This window comes from Gorilla gorilla, chromosome 4 (assembly GCF_029281585.2).
Source record: "Gorilla gorilla gorilla isolate KB3781 chromosome 4, NHGRI_mGorGor1-v2.1_pri, whole genome shotgun sequence".
NCBI classification, from domain to species: Eukaryota; Metazoa; Chordata; class Mammalia; order Primates; family Hominidae; genus Gorilla; species Gorilla gorilla.
The window spans coordinates 61,849,876-61,874,000 of NC_073228.2; the positions used below are offsets into that span (position 1 = coordinate 61,849,876).

Genomic DNA, 24,125 nt, shown 5'->3' on the forward strand with positions numbered 1-24,125 from the left:
TCTACTGAGCACCACTGTGTGTGCCAGGCACTGGGAATTGGTACAGGCAAGGCCTCTGCCCCGTGAAGTCCCCACGCTCCTGGGGGAGGGGAGAGACATAATTCATTTCCAGGGTGATGAGCACTACCAAGAGGAAGATATGGGGGGCTTCAGGAGCTGGGGGCAAGTGGATTGAGCCCACTCAGGCGTCAGGTATGGCTTCTCTCAAGGAAGGAGCCTTTCAACAGAGCTCTGTAGGATCTAAGGGAACTCAGACTGTAGGATCTAAGGGAACTGTCATGGGGAGGAGACTTGGAGAAACAGCCCTTTCAGGGTACTAGAGAGGGGGATTGTGGAGGGCTGCAGCCTAGCCAGGTGGTGTAGAGTCCAGGGGGCCAAGGGTGGATCTATCACATTCACTCACTAAGCAGATGCTTTACCAGCACCTAATAGATGCAGGGTGCAGGGGAGGTGCTGGGCTCATGGCACAGGGAGCCTCTAGAATGTACAAGAGAGGTTCTTAAAACCATCCCACCCCAGCAATTCTGATTCCATTGGTGGGGAGTGGGGCTTGGACACTGGGATGTTTTTTAAAGCTCCCAGGTGATTCCAAGGTGTAGCCAATGGTGAGAATCATGGGGTATAAAAAGGGCACTTAGACTCACCTGAGGAGGCTTCAACTGAGACTTGGAGGAGGAGAGGCTGGCCAGGTAAGGGAGATGGGAGGGCAGGGCGGAAGCAGGAGAGGGAACAGCAGGTGCGGAGGCCTTGCCGTAGGGAGGAACTACGAACCAGCTAGCTCAATGGTGAGCGGGACTGTGGGGACTACGCCAAAGCATTTTAAGCTGGGGGTGGCCTGGTCAGGTCAGTTTCAGAGTTGGGTGGTGAGAGGTGAGGGCAGCCTGGACTGGGGTGTCTCTTAGCTGGGACTGACCTGACAGAACACAACCGGCTGGGAGGCTTACACAGACACTTATTTTCTCGCAGTTCTTGGGGCTGGAGGTCCAATCTTGAGGTGCCAGTGGGGCTGAGTTCTGGTGAGGCCTCTCTCCTTGGCCTGCAGACAGCCGCCTTCTCACTGTGTGCTCACAAAGAGCTCATTCTCTACTGTCTCTTTGTTGTCTTAGAAGGACACCAGACCTGTTGGATTAGGCCTTCACCCATATGACCTCATTTAACCTTATTTACCTCCTCAAAAGCCTCATCTCCAAATACAGTCACACTGGGGTTAGGGTGGTGGGTGGTTGCTCGGGTGAGGGAGTCGGACTTCTCACAGCCTTGCTGGGAGGGTCTACGTCAGCTAGGCCATTTCTCCAGAAAATGATCAAACTATCCCCAGGGCGGAAAGCCCCTCATTCTTAGAACCAGGCTTCAGGCCCAGGTCCCTTGGGAGCAGCAGGCAGCAGCACCACTAACCACTGGGTCCAGAGACCCATCAGGTCAGCAGCCGGGGTGCTCTGAGAGGGTGGGACCAGTTCCTCTCTTTTGGTTAGTCCAGCTGGTTGTCCACTCTCTCGAGCCCTGGGGAAGAGGATTTGGCCTAATTCCTCCCTCTACCACCCTCCCCTCCCAAATCCCTGAGCCTAACCCAGTGCTTGGCCCACAGAAGGCACCAATGAGGTGGTTATTAGATTGCTTGCACTTGTTTAGGGTTTACTCTAGACCAGGCAGTGTTCCAAGTGCTTTGCATGTCCTGGGTTATCTGTCCCTCACAACTCCCTATGAGGTGGGTAGTATTACAGATGAGGAAACCGAGCCACTACAGGTGAACTCACTGGCCACAGGTCACCTGGGATTCAAGCCCAGGCAGCAGGGATTCACCTGGGATTCAAGCTCGGATGGGGCGGGGTCACTGCAGGCTGGGAAGGCAGGCAAAACAGGCAGGACACATGCTGAGCCCTGGAGCCTGGGTCCCCTCTCCAGGAACGAGGGGTTGTGACATGAGCACAACTGGAGAAGAGCCAGGAGGTAGGGCCTGCAGCCCTGCTCACAGCCATGCGGGGCAGAAGAGAGGACCAAGAAGGGTGGCAGCTCCACTGTGGCTCAGCCTGGCTGGCTGGACTGTGCCTTAAAGTGGGCTGAGGGGGTCAACCCTGCACCAAGTCCACTGGGAGCAGTTGGGGGCTCCAGGGCCCAGGACCTCTGTAGCCAGCTTGAAGCCAGACCTCCCTGGAACTAATGAGGTGACTTGCATTGGGGCTGCAGGAAGTTCCCCTCACTCTCCTGCCACCCCTGGTTCAGGTCTGGCTCTCACTTCAAACCCCAAGCTCTGACTTTGGTACCAGGCTTTGTCTTATGCTCCATACTGGTGTGGCCTTTGGGTTTAAAAAGGAGCTAGAGTTTCTGAAAGGCCCAAACCGAGGGTGCAGAGGTGCTGAATTATGAGCCTACTTCCTACAGCCTGCTGGACAGCACCAAGCCCACGGGAGCTTGTGGACTCTCGGCCCTTGCTTTCTAGCCCAGCTGGCCCCTCGAGGGAGAAATACCTTTTCCAGCTCTGCCACCACTTGGCCATGGTTTCAGGGTTGGCTTTCCCAGCTTACCCAGGTCAGCAGGCAGCCCCTGACCAAAAGGTGGACTTTGCCAAGCTCTGGCAGAGCCTGGGCCAGACCCTCAGACCTTGGTTCTGCAGTTGGGGGGCTATGAGCGTGGGCTCTGAAGGCCATCAGGGCTGGAAGGAACATGGGAGAGTATCTGGTCCAAATGCTCCCACTAGTGAGCCCTCAAGATGAGACCATTTTTTGAGGTGGGGCAGAGACAAAGGAGACCCACTTTGTATCTCTTTACATCTTTGTAAAGATTGAACCCAGCCCCAGGACTGAGTTCAATTTGTGTCTGCTCTCAAAGTCACAGAGCCAGTGAATGACAGGTGTGATACAGTCTCCAAAGACAAGTACCATGGATTTATTCCCTCCCTGGGTGCAGGCCACTATTCCACTGAGAGGTGAAGTTTATTCTTCACCTCTTTGAATCTGGGCTAATTCTGTGACTGCTTTGATGAATAGATGCAAAAATGCATCACTTGAGGCAGAAGTGACATTCTGGGACTTTTTTTTTTAGACGAAGTTTTGCTCTTCTTGCCCAGGCTGGAGTGCAATAGCGTGATCTCGGCTCACTGGGTTCAGGCAATTCTCCTGCCTCAGCCTCCTGAGTAGCTGGGATTACAGGCATCCACCACCATGCCCGGCTAATTTTTTGTGTTTTTAGTAGAGACAGAGTTTCTCCATGTTGGCCAGGCTAGTCTCAAACTCCTGACCTCAGGTGATCCACCTGCCTCAGCCTCCCAAAGTGCTGGGATTACAGGTGAGAGCCACTGTGCCCGGCCCATTCTAGGACTTCTGAGCTCTAACCTTAAGAAGATCAGCAGCTTCTGCGTCCTTCCTCTTAAAAATGCACCTTCTTGGAAAACCCAGCTGTGAGGAATCTCAAACAGCCACGTGGAGAACTGAGGCCCCAGCCAAGACTAGCAGGAGAGTGAGGCCATCCCAAATCCCCAGCAACCACCAGATGAAGCAGAACTGCCTGGTCAACCCACAGAGCCATGGAAAACAATAAAGTTGTTATTTTAAGATCTAAATGTTGGGGTAGTTGATTAGACACAGCAGTAGGTACCTGAAACACCAGGGCCTCCAGTTTCCTCTCCACCAGGCTTCCTCTCAGAAGATCCCCCATCCCAGAAGGAATCCAGCCTGGTTGACAGAGCCCAGACCCTGTCTCTAAATAAATGAATAAAGCCAGGCGTGGTGGCTCAGGCCTGTAATCCCAGCACTTTGGGAGGCTGAGGCGGGCGGATCACGTGGTCAGGAGATTGAGACCAGCCTGGCCAACATGGTGAAACTCCATCTCTATGAAAAATAAAAAAATTAGCTGGTTATGGTGGTGGGCGCCTGTAGTCCCAGCTTTTCTGGAGGCTGAGGCAGGAGAATCGCTTGAACCTGGGAGGCGGAGGTTGCAGTGAGCCGAGATCGTGCCACTGCACTCCAGCCTGGCGACAGAGTGAGAATCAGTCTCAAAAAATAAATAAGAAATAAATGAATAAATAAGTGGCCACATATTCTCCAAAAAGTCTCAAGTTGCATTGACTTTCCCCTCCTATTAATAGCACCTTAATTTAGACCTTTTGTGGTGGCTGTGAAATTTGATCAAAGGGAAAAGTGTCAGTTGTTACTGTACCAAAGGCAGAAGGGTCAAGCTGGCATTTCATTCCGCTGTTCACTTTAGCAGTGGATAATGAATCTTGCTCAATGTATAATTAACACAGGGCTGTAGCTAATGGGTAACTCTCCCATTTTGTAGATGAGGAAACAGACTAAATGGAGGCTGAAGGGACACTGTACATGGCCTCTGCCAAAGTTACCCGGCATCACTAACTTTTGCCTACTCCATACAAATAACCAGCAGCCCACAAACCTAGAATGGAAAGGTGTGTAAGCTGTATATGGCCTCCTGTATCAATGAACTATTGCTTCTATGTAACAAACCACCCTCAAATCCTAAGGCATACAATGATTTATTATCTTCCTGATTCTGTGGTAGGCTGGCAGTTCCTCTGCTGGGTGTGCCTGGGCTCAATCTTGCAGCTGCATCCAGCTGAGGGGTCAGCTGAGCTGGAAGGTCCCAGATGGCTACCTGACATGTCTGGCAGACGGTGCTGGCTGTTAGCTGGAATGACCCTCGGGGCTTCTCAACCTTCAGTAGCTAGACTGCCTTTCTTCCACAGCATTCTCAGGGCAATTTCGTAAGACAGTGGAGGCAGAAGCTGCCTCTCTTGGGGCCTTAAGCTTCAGAACTTACATAACATCACTTTTGCCACATTGTTTTAGTCAAAGCAAGCCCCATGGCCAGCCTGTACCAAAAAGTGGGGGAAGAGACTCCACCTCTAGGTGGGAAAAGCTGCAAAGAATTTGTGACTGCATTTAAGCTATCCCACTTATTTATGAGACGGAGTCTGGCTCTGTTGCCCAGGCTGCAGTGCAATGGTGTGATCTCAGCTCACTGCAACCTTCGCCTCCCAGGTTCAAGTGATTCTCCTGCCTCAGCCTCCAGAGTAGCTGGAATTACAGGCACCCACAACCACGCCCAGCTAATTTTTTGTATTTTTACTAGAGATGGGGTTTCACCATGTTTGCCAGGCTGGTCTTGAACCCCTGACCTCAGGTGATACACCCGCCTCGGCCTCCCAAAGTGCTGGGATTACAGATGTGAGCACCGCACCAGGCAACCACCTATTTAAAACTGCAACCCGGGCCAGGCACAGTGGCTCATGCCTATAATCCCAGCACTTTGGGAGGCCGAGGTGGGCAGATCATAAGGTCAGGAGATCGAGACCATCCTGGCTAACACGGTGAAACCCCGTCTCTACTAAAACTACAAAAAATTAGCTGGGTGCGGTGGCGGGGGCCTGTAGTCCCAGCTACTCGGGAGGCTGAGGCAAGAGAACGGCGTGAACCCGGGAGGTGGAGTTTGCAGTGAGCTGAGATAGCGCCACTGCACTCCAGCCTGGGCAATAGAGCGAGACTCTGTCTCAAAAAAAGAAAAACAACAACAACAAAAAAACTGCAACCTGGCCAGGCACGGTGGCTCACACCTGTAATCCTAGCACTTTGGGAGGCCAAGGTGGGCAGATCATGAGGTCAGGAGATTGAGACCATCCTGGCCAACATGGTGAAACCCCGTCTCTACTAAAAAAAAAAAATACAAAAATTAGCTGGGCGTGGTGGTGTGCACCTGTAATCCCAGCTACTTGGGAGGCTGAGGCAGGAGAATCGCTTGAACCCAGGAGGTGGAGGTTGTAGTGAATTGAGATTGCGGCACTCTGCTCCAGCCTGGCGACAGAGCAAGACTCCATTTCAAAAAAAAAAAAAAAAAAAGCTGCAACTCTCCCCCTCCTGAAGAACATCCTAGCCTCCTTCCCTGCTGTATTTTTCTCCCTAGTACTTCTCACCAACTGATAGACTGTATGTTTTGCTTATTTAAGAATGGAAGCCCCATAAGGGCGGAGATCTGTGCTGCTTAGTTCACCGCTATAGCCCTAGCATTGAGAACAGTATTTGGCACACAGTAGATGCTCAATGATTTGCTGAAGGAATAAATGACTAGGTGCTCTTATGACCACGCTGTATGAAGGTGAGTAAGGCTTGATTCCTGCCCACTTGGAGCTCTGTGTTCCAGAACCAGCTCCTAGGCCTACCCAGCTAAGAAGTGGACCTGGGTGAACCCACAGTGACCCCACCAAAGGGCAACTACAATGTGGCCCACGGTTGATAATGATTCATAGCAGGGGGTCAGAGAGGAAAGAATTCAAGAATTATTTTTCTTGTTATTTATTTATTTATTTTTTAAATGGAGTCTTGCTCTGTTGCCCAGGCTGGAGTGCAGTGGCACAATCTCGGCTCATTGCAACCTCTGCCTCCTGGGTTGAAGCAATTCTCCTGCCTCAGCCTCCCAAGTGGCTGGGACTACAGGTGCACACCACCACACCTGGCTAATTTTTGTAGTTTTAGTAGAGACAGGGTTTCACCATGTTGGTCAGGCTGGTCTCGAACTCCTGACCTTATGCGTGTCAGTCACAGAGACCAGCCCCGTTTTTGTAAAAGAGACTTTTTTTTTTGAGATGGAGTCTCACTCTGTTGTCCAGGCCAGGGTGCAATGGCATGATCTCGGCTCACTGCAACCTCTGCCTCCCAGGTTCAAGCAATTCTCCTGTCTCAGCCTCCTGAGTAGCTGGGATTACAGGTGCATGCCGCCACACCCAGCTAATTTTTTGTATTGTAGTAGAGATGGAGTTTCACCATGTTGCCTAGGCTGGTCTCGAACTCCTGAACTTGGGTGACCCACCCGCCTTGGCCTCCCAAAGTGCCAGGATTACAGGCATGAGCCACTGCAACCGGCCTTGTAAAACAGACGTTTAAAGAGCAGTTTCAGGTTCACAGCAAAACTAAGCAGAAAGCAGAGTTCCCTATATACCCATGGCCCCCGTATCTCCCTAGTCTCCCCTGCCATCAACATCCTCCACTAGAGTGGTACATCTGTTACAACTGATGACCCTGCATTGACACATCATCATCCAAAGTACATAGTTTACACCAGGGTTCACTCTTGGTGTTGAACGTTCTATGGGATTTTTTTTTATTTTTCCCAGCCCAGAACCCCTCTATGGGTTTTGACAAATATATAATGATATGTATCCACCATTATATCATGCAGAATAGTTTTGCTGCCCTAAAAACTCTCTGTGCCCTATCTACTCATCCTTCCCACCCCTCAACCCCTGGCAACCATTGATATTTTTACTGTCTCCACAGTTTTGCCTTTTTTAGAATGTCATATAATACAGTATGTAGCCTTTTCAGTTTAGCTTGTCTCAGTCCGTTTCGTGCTGCTAAGACAGAATACCATAGACTAGGTAATTTATAATGCACAGAAATTTATTGGCTCATGGGACTGAAGGCTGGGAAGCCCAAGATCGAGGAGCTGGCATTTGGTGAGGACCTTCTTGCTTCATCAACCCACAGAGGCCGGGCAAAGAGAGGGTGGGAAGGCAAACTTCTTTTATAAGAAAACTACTTGCTCTATAATGAACCCACTCCTTTGAGAATAGCATGAATGCATTTATGAGGGTAGTGGCCCCATGACCCAAACACTTCCGACTAGGTCCCATCTCCAAGACCACCACATTGGGGATCAAGTTTCTAACACATGAACTTTAGGGGACACATTCAAACCATAGCAGTAATATGCATTTTCACTCAGTAATATACATTGAAGGTTCTTCTGTGTTTTTTCATGACTTGGTAGTTCATTTCTTCCTTTTCACAGACTTAATTTTTCAGAGCAGTTTTAGATTCACGCAAAACTGAGCACAAAGTACAGAGAGTTCCCACATACTCTCTGCCCTCCCAACTGCACAGCTTCCCCTGAACAAGAGTTGTGCACTTGTTATAACTGATGAAAAGATTCACTTTATTTTTTCTTGTGCTGTGTTGTCCAGGCTAGGGTACAGTAGCACAATCATAGCTCACTGCAACCTTGAACTCCTGAGCTCAAGTGATCCTCCTGCCTCAGCTTACCAAGTAACTAGGACTATAGGTGCTATCATGCCTGCCTTGTTTTAGTTTATTTTTTGTAGAGATGAGGTCTCACAATATCGCCCAGGCTAGTTTCTAACTATTGGCCTCAAGTGATCCTCCCACCTTGGCCTCCCAAGGGAAGCCTGGGAGCAACCCAGGCTTGACATGAGCAACCAGCTCTGGAACACACCCAGACATGAGCAACCATACCCAGCGTTTTGCCCATTTTTAAGTGAGTTGTTTGTTGTTGTCGAGTGGTAGGAGTCTAAATTTTATTTTGGATAACAATTCCTTATTAGATATCTGATTTGCAATATTTTCTCCCATTCCACAGACTGCCTTTCATTCTGTTGTTTCCTTTGCTGTGCAGTTTTTATAAAGTCTGACTTGGTCCTATTTGTCTATTCTTGCTTTTGGGGTCATATCCAAAAAAATCATTGCCACATCTAATGTTGTAGACCTTTCCCCGTTTTCTTTCAGGATTTTTATAGTTACAGGTCTTATGTTTATGTCCTGAATCCATTTTGAGGTAATTTTTGTATATGGTGCTAGGTTAGGGTCCAACTTCATTCTTTTGCATGTGGATATGCGGTTTTTCCAGCATCATTAGTTGAGTCCAGAGATCCGCCTGCTTCGGCCTCCCAAAGTGCTGGAATTACAGGCGTGAGCCACCGCGCCTGGCCGAGTCCAGAGAGTTTTTAAAAGCATAAAGAGGAGGCCAGACACGGTGGCTCATGCCTGTAATCCCAGCACTTTAGGAGGCTGAGGCGGGTGGATCACCTGAGGTAAGGAGTTTGAGATCAGCCTGGTCAACATGATGAAACCCTATCTCTACTAAAAATACAAAAAATGAGCCGGGAGTGGTGGCAGGTGCCTGTAATCCCAGCTACTTGGGAGGCTGAGGCAGGAGAATTGCTTGAATCCGGGAGGTGGAGGTTGGAGTGAGCCGAGATCGTGCCATTGCACTCCAGCCTGGGCAGAGCAAGACTCTGTCTCCAGAAAAAAAAAAAAAAAAAAAAATCTGCACACAAATAAGGCTTAATTTGGCAGTGGTGGTGGCAGGGTGGCTGTCCCCAGCGAGCATGAGCCCTGCCCTGAGAGAAGGGCTTCTCTTCCCCCACCCATGCAGACTCACCTCTCTCCTGGAACAGATGCTGTGGCCACAGGCCAAACAAGAACAGAGGGACCTAATTCCCCCCTTTATTTAATTTAAAGAAAATAAAAGATTTACCAAAAAAGTATACAGTATCCTAATAGGCACTCGTGTTCCCACCTCTGCCTCTTCCATAGAATAGAAACAAAACAATGCCAATTAAGTTAAAGTCCCCTTTGTCCCCCATCCCCAGTCCCAGGCTCCCTCTCTGTTTTTCCAGTAAATTTTCACGTGTGTTTCTGGGCTCTGCCTACGCTGACAATCAGTCCTTTGAATCCGCATGGTTCCTTTTCATCGTGACCTACTGTTCCGCGGTATGAGAGACCACATGATTCTACCATTCGGGTCGCCATGTCATCCCTGGGGGCCTCTCCTAGCGTGCCCACCTCGGCTCCTCCGGGGCAAGGTCATCCAGGCTACACAGATGCTCCGAGTCCTCCTTGCCAGGGGCTGCAAGGGGAGCGAGCTGAACCCGAGGAAGGTCGTGCTTCGTGCAGGGCCAGCGAGGGAAAGTCACCTCCCGGCGCCCCGAGCCTGGCCCCATGCCCCAGGCTCCCCGCGTCTTCCTCGGAGCGCTGGCCCCGTCCCAGTCCCCGCCCCCGGCCGCGTCGCCCTTCTTGGCTTGCGCCCTGGTCCCCACCAACCCCGCCCGAGCCCCCACGGACCCTGCCCGGCCCGACGGAAATGACCCGGCCAGGGTCACACACGGCCCCGGCCCGCTCCGCTGCGGCACTCTCCGCTTCCGCTTCCGCCGAGGCTTCTCTCCGACTCAGGCACGGCTCTGTGCCGTAGCTTTCGACCCCACCGCCAGGCCGCTGCCCGCTCTAGGCGTGGGCTGGGTCTCGAGGCGTCGCTCGCGGCGGGCGCGGGGCGAGAGAGGAGGGAGGAGGGCCGGGCTTCTCAAGACGCCGGTTCGGGTCCCGCAGGCGGCGGGCGCGGGACGTGCCCCTGACCGGGCGGGAGCGGTGCTCGCAGAGTCAGGCCCGGGCTTGCGGGTGGGGCTTGCGGGGGCGGGGCTTGCGGGGGCGGGGCAGGGGGCGGGGCTGAGGCCGCAGCTCCCAGCCGGTACCACCTCCCCTCCACTGAGAGATTCCACCGGTCCCTGGGCTGTCAGGCGCGGTGGCCAAGTGGTAAGGCGTCGGTCTCGTAAACCGAAGATCGCGGGTTCGAACCCCGTCCGTGCCTGAGACCCGAGGTAGGGCTTTGGCTGTGGGGAAGTCGGGTTTTCTCCACGTACGCTGTCCCTTCTACATGGCATTTTTTCCATTTTCGGATTCTGTTCAGTCGCCCTCCAGTTCGTCTCCTGCCCCGGGCTCCGCGGTCGGCTGGGGCCGGTGCACCTGGGCTTCGAGACTCCAGGGTCCACCTTACAGATGAGCTCGGCCCCCGCCGCGCCGCGCTGCGCCCTCGCCGCCGGTCCCCGCGTCTCCTTTCCCCCAGCCGCATTTCGCAGAGCCGGAGTCGTCTTCACTGCTTCGCCGATGGGGACACTAAGGTCCAGGTGGCCCGCGGGGACTCGGGTCCCGCCCGATTTGCGTGTGTTATGGCGGGGCAACTTTCCAGAGAGGGTGCCTGAGTTTCCCGAACGGTGGTTTCTGGATTGTTCTTTGGAAGGTGAATTATGCAGGCCATGCGCACTGCCTGTCTTCCTGTCTACAAAGCAAACCAGATTGTTCAACTGGTGGGTGCTTCTTTCCCAGTCCTGGTGAACTGATCCTTTGAATCTGCCCCCAGCCAGTTATGACACTCCCCACATCATCTCTAGGATAAACAGTCTGATTTAACATATTAATAACATGACATTGAGCGCCTCCTCCCATTCCTGGACCCTCTTTTTGATACACTCCTCTGTGTGTCCTCCTCTTCAACTGTAACACTCCCTACTGAACATACTACTCCAGACAGAGTCTTATGAATGGAACTTCACCTCCCTCATTCTATACCCCATACTTCTGTTACTGTAGCCCTGAAAAACCACATTACTTTCTCTGAGGCCTGTTGCACAGATGACCATGAGGAGCTTTAGGTGGACTGAATGTCAGAAGAGTCTCAGGTTATCAGAAGAGAAGGTATAGGGCCCAGGCAGCAGAGAAATATTGACCTTTTCTCTAAGATCCCAATAAATGGAAGAGACGCTCTTGGCTTTTGAAGGTAATGCCGAGCTAGGGTGTCAGTGTCATCATGAAAGTGTTATTAAATACAAATTGAGGCCTTTTTTGACAAGCGCCTCAGCCTAAACAGAGTCCAGATATTCAGGCATAGGAATAGGAAGGTGAAAAGTCCTGCTCTACTGGATATTGCCTTGAATCCTGTCCCTTCAAATTCCTGATGAGAAGGAGCTTCAAGACTGAACATTGTGTTTTCCTTTTTTTTTTTTTTTTGAGACAGAGTCTCGCTCTGTGGCCCAGGCTGGAGTGCAGTGGCGCGATCTCGGCTCACTGCAAGCTCCGCCTCCTGGGTTCACGCCATTCTCCTGCCTCAAGCCTCCCGAGTAGCTGGGACTACAGGCGCCAGCCACCATGCCCGGCTAACTTTTTTGTATTTTTTAGTGGAGACGGGGTTTCACCGTGTTAGCCAGGATGGTCTCCATCTCCTAACCTCGTGATCCACCCGCCTCGGCCTCCCAAAGTGCTGGGATTACAGGCATGAGCCACCGTGCCCGGCCAAACATTGGGTTTTCTGAAAGAGCTGGAGCAGAGAATTCCACCCCAGCGGAGGGCAGGGGGACAAGCCAAGCCGAAGTCAATATAAGAGAAGTGCAAGGCGCTGGGTGCAGTGGCTCACGCCTGTAATCCTAGCAATTTGGGAGGCCAAGGTGGATGGATCACTTGAGGTCAGGTGTTTGAGACCAGCCTGGGCAACACAGCAAAATCCCATCTCTACAAAAAATACAAAAACTGCCAGCTGCAGTGGCTCACGCCTGTAATCCCAGCACTTCGGGAGGCTGAGGCAGGCAGATCACTTGAGGTCAGGAGTTTGAGACCAGCCTGGCCAACATGGCGAAACCCTGCCTCTATTTAAAATACAAAAAATTAGCCGGCATGGTGGCACATGCCTGTAGTCCCAACTGCTCTGGAGGCTGAGGTGGGAGAATCGCTTGAGCCCAGAGGGTCGAGTTTGCAGTAAGCTGAGATGGTGCCACTGCACTCCAGCCTGAGAGACAATGAGAAACTGTCTCAAAAAAAAATGCAAGGTACAGAAGAGGTCAGTGTAAAGATTTTGGGGAAACATGGGCTTCCAAAGGTGAAGGACCAGAGGCAGGGGTCAAGTATGGATTCCAGGTCAAGTTTTGTGAGAGGAACTAGAAGTGAAGGCAAGTCAGATACAAGCACCAGGGTGAGCCTGGGGAACAGAAATCTTGTAATTACCTTGAAGGCCAGCAGGTATCTACATGCACCCCCGTGGAGCCAGGGGTAGGTCATTGGCTTAAAGAATGAGGACAGAATTGAAGGCAGGGGCAGAAAGGGACACATATGTTGAGTTTGTTGCATGACCTCCATTAAATCACTGATACTTCCTGGACTTCAGCTTCCTTAGTTGTAAAATTCTACAGTTGAAAGAGCTATGTCCTAAATGCCTTGTGTCCTGAAATTCTAGGTTTCTACCTCAGAGCCTGGACCTTGCAGAAGCAAGGGGATCACAGGCCACCCCACCCATCATAGTAGCCCCTTCTGCAATGGGGCTTGACCATTGCGACCTCATGATGAGATGTGACCAGGGCTCCTCCATCCAGGGAGTTATAAGCAGTCCTCCCTGATGGGAAGCGCTGGAGCTGCAAAGGCTCCGCCCATGCTGGTTACCCCTGGTAGAGTCCTCCCTTTTGCTCCTCCTTAGTGTCCAGGGCAAAACATAGGGCCTCTGGTACTGCATTTTGAGAGCCACGCAGGCAGACACAGTCATTTGTGGGCAGCTAAAACCTCCAGGATATTTTTAAAAACATAGACCAGAATTTGGCAAGTCTATATATTATGCCTCATTCTATGAGTTTTAGCCCAATACCAGCCTGGAGAAATATGCTTTTTTTGTTGTTTTTTTTTTTTTTTGAGATGGAGTTTCACTCGTCACCCAGGCTGGAGTGCAGTGGTGCGATCTTGGCTCACCTCAACCTCCGCCTCCTGGGTTCAAGCAGTTCTTCTCCCTCAGCCTCCCGAGTAGCTGGAATTACAGGCACTTGCCACCATGCCCGGCTAATTTTTGTATTTTTAACAGAGACGGGGTTTCACCATGTTGGCCAGGCTGGTCTCGAACTCCTAATCTCGTGATCTGCCTGCCTCAGCCTCCCAAAGTGCTGGGATTACAGGCGTGAGCCACCGTGCCCAGCCGAAGAAATATGTTTTTAAATCTTTTACTATACAATAAAACAAATTTGAAAACCACACAAATCAAGTGAATGCCTTAATGAATTATAAGGGGAACACTATCCAAATCAGAGAATTTTGCCGGATACCCCAGAAACCCTTTTTATGTGTCCCCCCCTAATCACAACCTCCCCAGGGCCATAAGTATCCTTACCCTCTAATCACTTCCTTGCATTTTAGTTTATCACCTAATTGAGCATCGCGACATCTTTGTACACTATAGTTTAACTTTGCTCATTTAAAAAAATGGATAGAAGCTTTTTTTTTCAATCAGGAGGTACCCCTTCCTTCCCTTTCATTTCCTGGCAGTGTGTCTATTGAGGACCCTGGGCCACTGGACCTGGAGGGTTTCCCACAGTCTAGATCTTGCTTACTGCAAACTCTTGGTGCAACCCAGTAAGCTCCTCAGTCCTCAGTACTTCCTGCAGATCAAATTGGCAGTTAGATCCAGATGCTGGATCGGAGTCAGGTTGGTTGCCTGTGGCGAGACTCTGGTATTACCTCCTCTGAGAAGCCTCTGATTCCCCCAGGTAAGGAGTCACTCAGTTTCTTGTCTGGGACCCCTCTGTGTGTCTCGCACCATACTTGGAAGCCCCTTAGGACTTGGATGGTGTCTCACTCATGTCTGTGTTTCCAGCAGCTGGAACAGAGACAGAGCCTTGGCACAAGGAAGGTCCTGACCTGAAGGGCTAGGGAAGACTTCCCTGAGGAGTGACATTGTGGCTGGGTTCTGCAGGATGAATACGAACTCACCAGAGCACAACCAGATCTTGGGTATCTCTGCCCTCATTCAGTCATCTTTGACACTCAAATATCATGATCTAGGTTGCATCTAAGCAGGCAGGGGTTCTTTTCTTTCCCCTGTGGCCCCTCTAACCTGCAGGTAAAATCAATTTTTGAATTAAGAAACAAATTATCATTCCCTGTAGATGGTTTTATTAGCAAACCCCAAAGGTCTAACCCCATACTTGGGGACAAATTTACCAATTTGGAATAATACACTGATAGAAATGAAACCAGCCAACCCTCTCATTTCACACTGCAGAAACAGGCAAAGAGAAGGAAAGTGATTGTTCTAGGTCACCCAGAAAGCTCTACCTTTATCATAGATATTATGCTTGTCTACAGCATGAGCTCAAATCTTCTAGGAAAAGTCATCTTCATTATTAACTTGACATGCACCCAGGAGATGGTCTCTTTGCCAGCCTGTAGGCCAAACTGGCACCTCACTTGTCAAACACTCATGCCTGATCGATAGGAACAGCAGATGGTGACCAAAATCACTATACTTGATTACAATATTAAGGCTTTAGGGGCAAGAGAGGGACACAGATATACACTGTCAAAGGTTGGATTCCCCAGAAGGCAGACCCCTAGACAGAGCTTAATGTGCAGAATGCTTATTCTACCTGGGAAAGGGTGGGAAGCAGGTGTGAAATGAGGGAGAGCCCCCCTCCCCCACCACTCACTGGATGTGGGCTGTCCAGGGAGCTTGGACTAGGCGGCTCTGATGGCAGAAGACAGTCTGTTGACAGCACTCCAAGCAGCTGGGACAAACCCTTTCTTGAAGGGGTAACATGGCACAGTGACCATCACACACAGAGTGGGAACTCAAAGACAAGAATCAATTCAGTCACAGAGAGTGAGGGCAAAGATAAAGCTCATAGGCCAAAGGCTTAACTTCTGGATCAAGGGCTCTAATATTTTCCAGACATGTGCTTTGGCTCCTGAAAGCATTTCAAAGAACACTGAGTAAGAGGGCTGGGACCTGGGGCCAGTAGGGATCACTGTGTGACCTCACTTCCCAGGAGCCATCCTCAGCATCACGTGCAGAAGGCCAGCCTGGGTAGGGAGCCTCAGGTCACCTGCCTCCTCCCCAGACCCCATCATCCAGGAAAACTGAATTCAGCTGAAAGCACAGCCATGGCATTGCTGAAATATGACAACACCTGGAGACAATGGGTTCCTTTCTGGGGAATTTACCCCTCTGCTGCTGCTTGAGGGCAAGCGTCCTGTCTTCTCTTCCCCTGGTATATAAAATGAGGCTCTTCATTTGTTGGCTGAATGAATGAAGGTCAGAAAAAGAAAACTCAACTTCTCATCCTCCAGTAATGGAACAATCAAGTTGGGAGAAATCACAGAGAAAAAAATCACGTCCCAATTTTGCTGATGAGGAAACTGAACTTCAGAGGCAGGAAATAACTCTCAGAAGGTTGCAGAGAAGGTGAGGAATCGAAACAGGCCATAAGCAGTGACAAGTCTGGTAATGCCAGAGTAGTTTTTCTGCAGTAAAGATTTCCCTTCCTGCTTGCCTTTCCCCTGATTCTGGGGCTATCCCTTGGTCCAGATCATTTGGGCCGAGAGAAACAAAACCCAGGTGCATTGCCATCTAAGCAGAATATGCTGAGAAAATCAACCTCACAAATTCCATAGTCACCTACAAAGTACTTCAGGTTATCACCAGCCCTTTTCTCCCTCTGGTCCCCAGGATGCCTATGTCTTCTCTCAGAACTCTTTCTGGGCCGGGTGCAGTGGCTTACACCTGTAATTCCAGCACTTAGGGAGGCTGAGGCAGGAGGATCACCCGAGGTCAGGTTTCACTAACATGGTGAAACCCCGTCTCTACCAAAAATACAAAAATTAGCTGGGCATGGTGGCGGGCGCCTGTAATCCCAGCTACTAGGGAGCCTGAGGCAGGAACCTGGGAGGCGGAGGTTGCAGTGAGCCGAGATTACGCCAATGCACTCCAGTCTGGGCAACACATTGAGGCTCTGTCTCAAATAAATAAATAAATAAATAATAAATAAATAAATAAATAAAAATAACAGAGAGATGTTAATATCATCATCATCATGGTATGTTCTTGAAGTTCTCAAACAGCAGGAGGTAACCCTGTTAAGTGAAACCAATTTAACAGCTTGTAAACAGCATTCTAACAATGAAACGGTAACACAGAATATATATTTGAGTGCATAAGAATTGTTTCATAAAACATTTGTTTTACACATGTACATAGATACATACACATATATACATACGTACACACACAGGTATTTCCTATCATGGGGCATGACGGAGTTTGAAAGCTACTGTTCTAAGGCAACATTTCTCTAAAGATGATTGAAAGGAGTGTTTTTCTTTCTTTTCTTTTTTTTTTTTTTTTAAATTTTTGAGACAGGGTCTCACTCTGTTGCTCAAGCTAGGGTGCAGTGGTATGATCACAGCTCACTGCAGCCTCAACCTCCTGAGCTCAAGTGATCCTCCCACCTCAGCCTCCCGAGTAGCTGAGACTACAGGTGCGCGGCACCACGCTTAGCTAATTTTTGTTTTGTTTTTTTGTTTTTGTAGAGACATGGTTTCGTCAGGTTGCCTAGACTGGTCTTGAACTCCTGAGCTCAAGCAATCTGCCTGCCTTGGCCTCCCAGAGTGCTTGTGGCTTACAAGCCTGAGCCACTGCGCCTGGTCTATTTTTCTAACTTTAGTAATTTGCATTTGCATACCACTGCCATTATTGTTGTCATATCAGAATACTACCTATAACATTATTTACTAAATTCTTGTCTTTGAGTTGGCTCACTTTAACCATTTTTGCCTCATTGTAACAGCAATATTCAGAAAATTTACATTTAATACTACATATTACATTTTTTTCTATCTAAAACCATCTCTCATATGAGCACCACCTTTTGGGAAACGCTGGTGGCAAGGAGTGTCACATGCAAAAGCCCCTTCCAGAAGTCAAGCTGGGAGCCAGAAAAGCTGTATGATGTTGGGATGTTGGGTGAGCCCCCACCCCCTGCCCCCTGGGTCCTTCTCTGCCCCTGGAGGCAGGTCCAGTCCTGCTGCTGGGTATCCCAAGTTCTTCTGGTTGACCTTCCCGCAGTGGCCACCTCAGGAAGAAAAGGGCAGGCCCTATCTGCCTGTGGACTGGATCTTTCTTGGGATGTTCCCACCAGTGGAAAAGGCCAGGCCCTCGATCTGCCTTTCTGTAGTGAGCTGCATCCTGCTGCTGCCCCAAGATCGAAGAATTTCCTTTCTTGTCCAGCTTTGATTCCATTGATGGGATTAGGCACCCCCCATGGCCGTGTCCTTTGATGTGGTCAGGGGGTAGCAGGGAGATTTCAGGCCCAGGGAGCAAATCTTAATCTTCTTCGAGCTTCTCTGGGATCAGCACCGGGGTAAACCCATTACAACCCTGCCCTTTCATCCCCCCAGGACACCGGCTCCTCCTGGCTCCTGAGTCTCAGAGATCCTAAGGGTTTGTCAGATTTGGAGCGAGCAATAAAAGGGGAAGAAAAAGCAGAGCACTAACTCCAGACCCCCTCCAGCCCCGGCTGCATCTCCAGCAATGTCAGGGCATCTTCTTTCTTCCCTTCTAATCCTGCGCTCCCACAAAATGGCGATTACAGAGGCCTGGGGCCAGCGCTGTCCATGCCCCAGCACTGGGCATCTCTGCCAGCGCTTGGCCGCCATCCCTCCCCCAGCTACGCACTCCTGGGAGCACCAGCTCCTGGACATGTCCCACCCAGGGATCCCGATGTGGGGATCAGATATACCAGATAAACCACTCAATCCTTACCAAAGTGAAGTTTAGAGACAGGGTCTCCCTCTGTCACGCAGGCTGGAGTGCCGGTGCGATCATAATTCACTGTAGCCTCTAACTCCTGGGCTTCAGCGATCCTCCCACCTCAGGTGTGTGCCACCACGCCCAGCTAATTTTTTTTTTTTTTTTTAATTTTTGTAAAGACGGAGTCTCACTATGTTCCCAGGCTGGTCTCAAACTCCTGGGCTAAAGCAATCCTGCCTTGGCCTCCCAAAGTGCTGGGATTACAGGTGTGCGCCACCGTGCCCAGCCTCATAGTGAGATTTAAAGGCATGATCTGGGTTGGTGAGGCCAGGAAAGAGAAGGCAGGAACATAGCTAATATCTATGTCGGGACACAAACAGATATGTCACGTTATTTTCTTTAAATGGCTCCAAATCTCGACCTGAAGAGGTTGGGAAACTCAACCTCAGTGGTTATTTGGGCTTCCCCATCACCCACGGTGCCTGGAATCCTGGCCATCTTGAGGCTGGGGATCTTGGTAGAGGCCTGGTTCAGGTCCCAGAGGAGACACGCAGTTACTCTGCCACATCCTGGCGTCTCCGGAGAGACAGTGGGGCAGCAGGTCTCCACCAAGGGGATTCCACTGACCTCCCACCCCTCGCTAATCTTGGGACAGCTCTTACTCAGCCTCAACACTTTTCTGTCCCACTCCTTTTCCACAGTCTCCCTAAAGGAACTCAGCTTTTCAAACAGCACAGCCAGGAAGAGAGGTTGTCTGCAGGCCGCTGGAACTGGGAGTTGAAAGCACGAAATTTTAACATCTCAAGAAAGTATGCTGCCCGGTACTATGCTTGGCGCTTTAATTTATAATCTTTGCCACCAAAGCCCTGCCAGAAGTGCCCGGCGGCTCCAGGTTCCAGATGGGGAAGTTGAGGCCGGCGGCAGGCGCGCTCCACCGGGCGGGGGCGCGGCCCAGGAGCGGAGCGGCCGGCAGGGGGCTCCCCGCGCCGGTCTCCGCGGGAGGAAGCGCTGGCAGCTGCTCGGACGGGTCAAAGGAGGAAAAGGGAAAATTACTGGGCTCCGGGGCGGGAAGGACTGCGTGACTGGGAGGAAGGCACTCAGACTGTCGAGTAGGGCCGCCCGCGTCGGGACCCCATCCCCGGGGCAGGGCGGGCCACCCGGGACCTGGGAACCCGGGCCACCCCCCACCGCCGTCAGGGTCTCTCCCGCCGGTGCCGCAGGCTGGAGCGGGCGTCGCGGCCGGGGGCGGTGCCGCCTAGGGGCGGGCGAAGGGCGGGCCGGGGCGGGGCGCCGTCCGCTCGGCTCCGGGAGGCGGTGCGGGCGGGCGCTGGCCGCGTCCGCCCGCCGGGAGCCGCGGGGCGCGCAGCCTTCCTGATGTGTCACCAGCACGTGGAGCCAGGTCGGGCCGCGGCGAGCAAGCCGACCCCCCCAACTTTCGAGGGGTCTCGCCGCCCCGCTCCTCTCCCGGCTTCGCCGGGCTCGCTCTCCTAGCGGAGGGGGCGGCGGCGGCCCCCAGGTCCCGGGCAGGTCGAGCGAGGCCACGGCCCCCGGCCAGGAGCTCGAGGGGCTCCCGGAACGTCGGGGCGCGGGCCCCGGCTAGCGGCTATGGCCCCGGTGCCCAGGCAGCGGTGCGAGCTCGGCCTTGCGGGAGGGTGCGGCCTGCTGCGAGAGGTCGGCCACGGCTCCCGCCCCGCGCCCCGCGCCCCGCGCCCCTCGCCCGCCGAGCTGAGCGCAGGTAACCGAGGCAGAGCGGAGCTGGGCCTCGCAGGCGCGGCGTGGGAGCGTGGCGAAGTTTCTCGGCGCGTAACTCTTGCGCCCCACTCGGGAGTGGGGCTGCGGTGGGGAGGCTTTGGTCCCCGCACCTCCCCCTCCCCCAGCGCTGTCCCTCGGCCTGAGCCGAGGCGGCCCGGGGGTGGCGTGGAGGCCGCCGAGCGTCGTGTAACCCTTGGAGGGCTGGGTTTGGAGCCCGCGACCCGAGGTCGGGCGGGGCGGTGGACTTTCCCGGGGGACGCCGCCTGAGGGACACCCAGAGCTTCGGCGGAGCGGAGCGCGGTGCACAGAGCCGGCGGCCGGACCCAGCCCCGGGAAGCCCGTCGGGGACGCACCCCGAACTCCGAGGATGGGAGCTGAGGGCTGGGTCTTTGCGGGCGAGATGAGGGTGTCGGATCAACTGGCCTACAAAGTCCCAGTTCTCGGCCCCCGGGACCAGCGTCTTCTCCACGGTCCTCGCCCCAGGCCGGCTTCCTCCCGGGCTGGCGTGCGCTCCGGCCGGGCTGCCTCTCAGTTCCACGCTGGAGAAGGAGTGGTGAGGTGCGCTCGCCCCGGCTGCGTGCGGTGATTCGGGAAATCCCCGCACTTCGCTGGAGAAATAGCGACGCTCTCGGAAGTGTGAGTCGGTCACTGCTTGGGGTCCGTACCCTTTGGGCAGACGTGGACCGCGCCCCGGCGACCTGGGTTGAGTGGACAGACGGGACCCGGCTTACCCATGGGCCAAGCCCTGCCACTTACCGAGGCCTGCCCCGCTGTGCTTTCCAGGGCGGCAACCTTGAGCTTGGGGGTGGGGAGAACGGGGCCTGACTTCTAGAATTGCCCCTGGGGAGGTGGGAAGCGGAGGTTTGGCCCGGTGGCGCAGGAAGCCCCTGTTCCTCTCCCAAACACCATTTCATTAAAGATGGATCTTTGTGGATGTGTTCCCAATGGCCAGTCTTTTGTTCCCTGACCGATGCAACATAATGTGGACCCACTCCAGTCCTCTTCAAGTTTTTTGCTGGAATTCCTTAAACTCTCCTTTAAAGTCTCTTATCTATTCCTCTAGTGCGTTTGCTTCTACTCCCCGAAAACAAAAACCCACCAACCCCTGAAACCTCGGGTTTGCCTGGTGTTGGAACTTTGGTTATTTGTCCTTTTGTTTGTGTTGTGTTTTTGGCTCTTGGCCGTGGAAAAACATCTGGGGACATGCAGTGAGGTGACTTGAACTGTGTGAAGAACTGGTTGACAAAATAGGGAACGTCTGGTCCCTGTCTTACTTGGCTTTGGAAAACAGGAGAGGTTTTTAGGAGCTGGGAGGAGGGATGGTGAGAGGGAGGAACCATCACGGCCAGGTTGGCCCACCCCTTGCCAGGTCGTGTAAAAACCCATTCAAGAGGCATTTTCCCACAGGCTCCCTCCCTCTGCAGGCCACGTGTAGAGTAGTCCTTTGCAGGCGTCCTGCCCATGCTGTTGTCCCTGTTTTGGGGGCATGTGGGAGCCAACACAGGGGAGTCAGGTGTGTGGTAGGCAGTCAGGTGTGTTTTGGGGTCACGGAGGCAGGTTTGGGCCTGGGAGGCCAGGAAGGGACATACCCCGTCCTGCAGTTGGCCTAACTTTTGTCCATGTTAGCTTTGTCCTGGAGGCTTAGCCGGTGGAACATGCAGATGTCAGAATTATGGGAGAAAAGAGTTTGGCCATGGGGTAGATTTCTGAACATCTTGACAAATTCTTAGTTTGGAGACAAAATTGTCTAGGAGTGGAACTGATGGGAGCTTCAACTGGAGACCTCGCCCCTAATTAAGAAAAATGCTCTTTGGAGCGCTGAATCAGCTTGGGAAAACAAAGTTCTCCCTTTGAACCAATGCCTCTCCCAGCCCTGGGGATCAGTGTCTAAAAGTAAATGAAGTGGAAATCTCCAGAATATTGCGTGGTCATAAAACATCCCAGAAGTGGGCTGGAGCAATGAGATGCCGAAAAGCAGGCCCGGCTGGCTGCCCTGCACCCACCCTGGAGGGGACCGGCTGGGGAAGGTGGACTCACAGGGCTGGGAATGAGGCCTGAGGAGCACTGTGGTGCCCCCGGCAGTTTCCCTCAGGCTGTGCCCCATTCTTTCTGGGTCTGGCCAGGGCTTTAGAGATTTTTAGGAAATGACTTGGTGCTTCGTTTCTTTGGGGGAAGTGAGTGATTAGGTTTTTCCTTCTTGGGTTTTTTTCCTTTGCAAAATGTGATTGAATCAGCTATGCAGTGGGCTGGGCTAGCCTGGCCTCCTGCAACTGATTTATGCTTCCGTGTAAGCCGTTGTATTGAGGAATTGTGTTGTAGTGGAGAGCTTTTGGATTTTGCTCTCTCTTGAATTCATAGTTTCCTGGAGCAGAGGCCTCCTTCCTGGCTGCTACCCCCACCCCCAGTCCCTCCTTCAAAGATGGGTACCTCAAGGTTTCAAGGGGAAGTAGCTTGAACATAGACTGATTTACCCTGGAGCCTTCTTCAGGAAGCAGCTAAATGCAAGGTAGAAAGCTGGTAGGAGGGGGAGGGTTTTAGCGAGACCCGCAGGGAGACTGACGGAAGACTCCTAAAAATCCAGCTGGACTCCCTGTCCTGCCTACTGGGAAGAAACTTGCATTCCCTCAACTCTTAGGTAAATTGCAGCCTGGTGAATAATTAACCTTGCCTTTTTGGCTTTTTTTTTTTTTTTTTTGAGAAAGAAAAATCCCAACCTATGAAAGATTAAAGATCAGTTTTTGTCCAGCACGATCGGAATGACAAAGGAAGTATTGGGAGAAGCCAGTCCTCTCATCTGCACTCCTAGCAACTCTGGAAGTTCTGAACCTTAGAAGAAATCCCTCCAGGGTTTTGTTGGTGGCCATCCCTGCCGAGCCCCTGGCTGCTTTCCTGGGTTTCCTTTGGTTCCTCTTTGCCCAAAGCTGAGCTGTCTGAATGGTGAGGATTCTCTCCTCCACTTTGTCTAGCAACAGCTTGGCCCTTGATACTGCAGGAGGAGTTAATTCCGCTGCTGGGCCAGTCTACAGCCCTCTGCGCGGGCTGGTAAATATTTGGCCAGTCTCAGTTCTTTTTACACAAAAGAACAGCGCTCCTAATCTGTGATAAGTCCCTGAAAGAGAGTTGTCTCAGAAGCAAGGGATCATTTTGGTTTCCGTGAAGGGTTTTTTTCTTGAAGCAGCCCAGTGTGAAGGCCATGGAGGCGCACTTTGCGTCCAGATGTGCTTGGGTTCCAACTGCAGCTCACCAGCTGCATGGCTTTGGCCCAGTGACTTCTCTGTGCCCCAGATTCTTCTCTTGCGGGATGAGGGTTATGATACCTACCTTGTGGCGAAGCTTACAAAAGATGTATGTCAGGGTGTCTGGCACAAACCAGTAGATCTCTGACTGGTAGTCTTTGTCCCCTGGCTCTTTTTTTTTAATAAAGATTTTCAAATTATTATTTTATTTCTTTTTCTTTTCTTTCTTTTTTTTTCTTTTTTTTTCTTTTTTTTTTTCCGGGACAGATTCTCACTCTATTACCCATGTTGGAATGCAGTGGCACGATCTCAGCTCACTGCAGTCTCCACCTCCCAGGTTCAAGCGATTCTCCTGCCTCAGCCTCCCGAGTAGCTGTGATTACAGGCGCCTACCACCACAGCCGGCTAACTTTTGTATTTTTAATAGAGATGGGGTTTCACCATGTTGGCCAGGCTGGTCTTGAACTCCTGACCTCAAATGATCTGCCTGCCTCAGCCTCCCAAAGTGCTAGGATTACAGGTGTGAGCCAGTGCGCTCGGCCTGTTTATTTTTCTTTTTTCTTTCTTTCTTTCTTTCTTTTTTTTTTTTTTTTTTTGAGACAGATTCTCACTCTGTCATCCAGGTGGAGTGCAGTGGTATGGTCTCTGCTCACTGAAACCTCTGCCTCTTGGGTTCAAGTGATTCTCCTGCCTCAGTGGGATTAAAGGCGTGCACCACCATGCCCAGCTAATTTTTTGTATTTTTAGTAGAGATGGGGTTTTACCATGTTGCCAGGCTGGTCTTGAACTCTTGGCCTCAAGTGATCCCCCAACCTTGGCCTCCCAAAGTATTGTGATTATAGGTGTGAAATACCACGCCCTGCCTTAAATTATTATTTTAAATTAAAAAAATGATGTTTAGATGCCACGATGTAGGTGGCAGTACCTTAACTATACGCGTGTCGTCAGGCCCAAGGGCCTCTTCCATCCTTGTCAAGGGGAGTGCTAACCTTCTCTCCTTTCATACAATCC

At 51.8% G+C, this 24,125-nt stretch overlaps 1 protein-coding gene and 3 non-coding genes across 4 annotated transcripts; 3 read left to right on the forward strand and 1 right to left on the reverse strand.

Annotated features, from left to right (window-relative positions):
• The first annotated feature begins 10,314 nt into the window (after positions 1–10,314).
• TRNAT-CGU (transfer RNA threonine (anticodon CGU)) lies at positions 10,315–10,386 on the forward strand. Its single transcript has one exon. It is a non-coding gene; the product is annotated as a tRNA-Thr (tRNA).
• A 9,095-nt stretch (positions 10,387–19,481) lies between these two features.
• On the forward strand, positions 19,482–20,329 carry LOC129533836 (uncharacterized). Its single transcript, XM_055388547.2, has one exon. It carries the CDS (start codon positions 19,732–19,734, stop codon positions 20,143–20,145), a length of 414 nt encoding a protein of 137 aa, XP_055244522.1. The 5' UTR covers positions 19,482–19,731; the 3' UTR covers positions 20,146–20,329.
• MIR193A (microRNA mir-193a) lies at positions 20,225–20,335 on the forward strand. The gene has a single exon (NR_106387.2). It is a non-coding gene; the product is annotated as a microRNA mir-193a (primary transcript).
• A 3,663-nt stretch (positions 20,336–23,998) lies between these two features.
• LOC115934865 (U6atac minor spliceosomal RNA) lies at positions 23,999–24,125 on the reverse strand. The gene has a single exon (XR_004070604.1). It is a non-coding gene; the product is annotated as a U6atac minor spliceosomal RNA (small nuclear RNA).

Bases quoted from the DNA above. Each gene is read 5' to 3' on its own strand.
- LOC129533836 (XM_055388547.2), top strand. From the start codon at position 19,732: ATGGCCCCGGTGCCCAGGCAGCGGTGCGAGCTCGGCCTTGCGGGAGGG.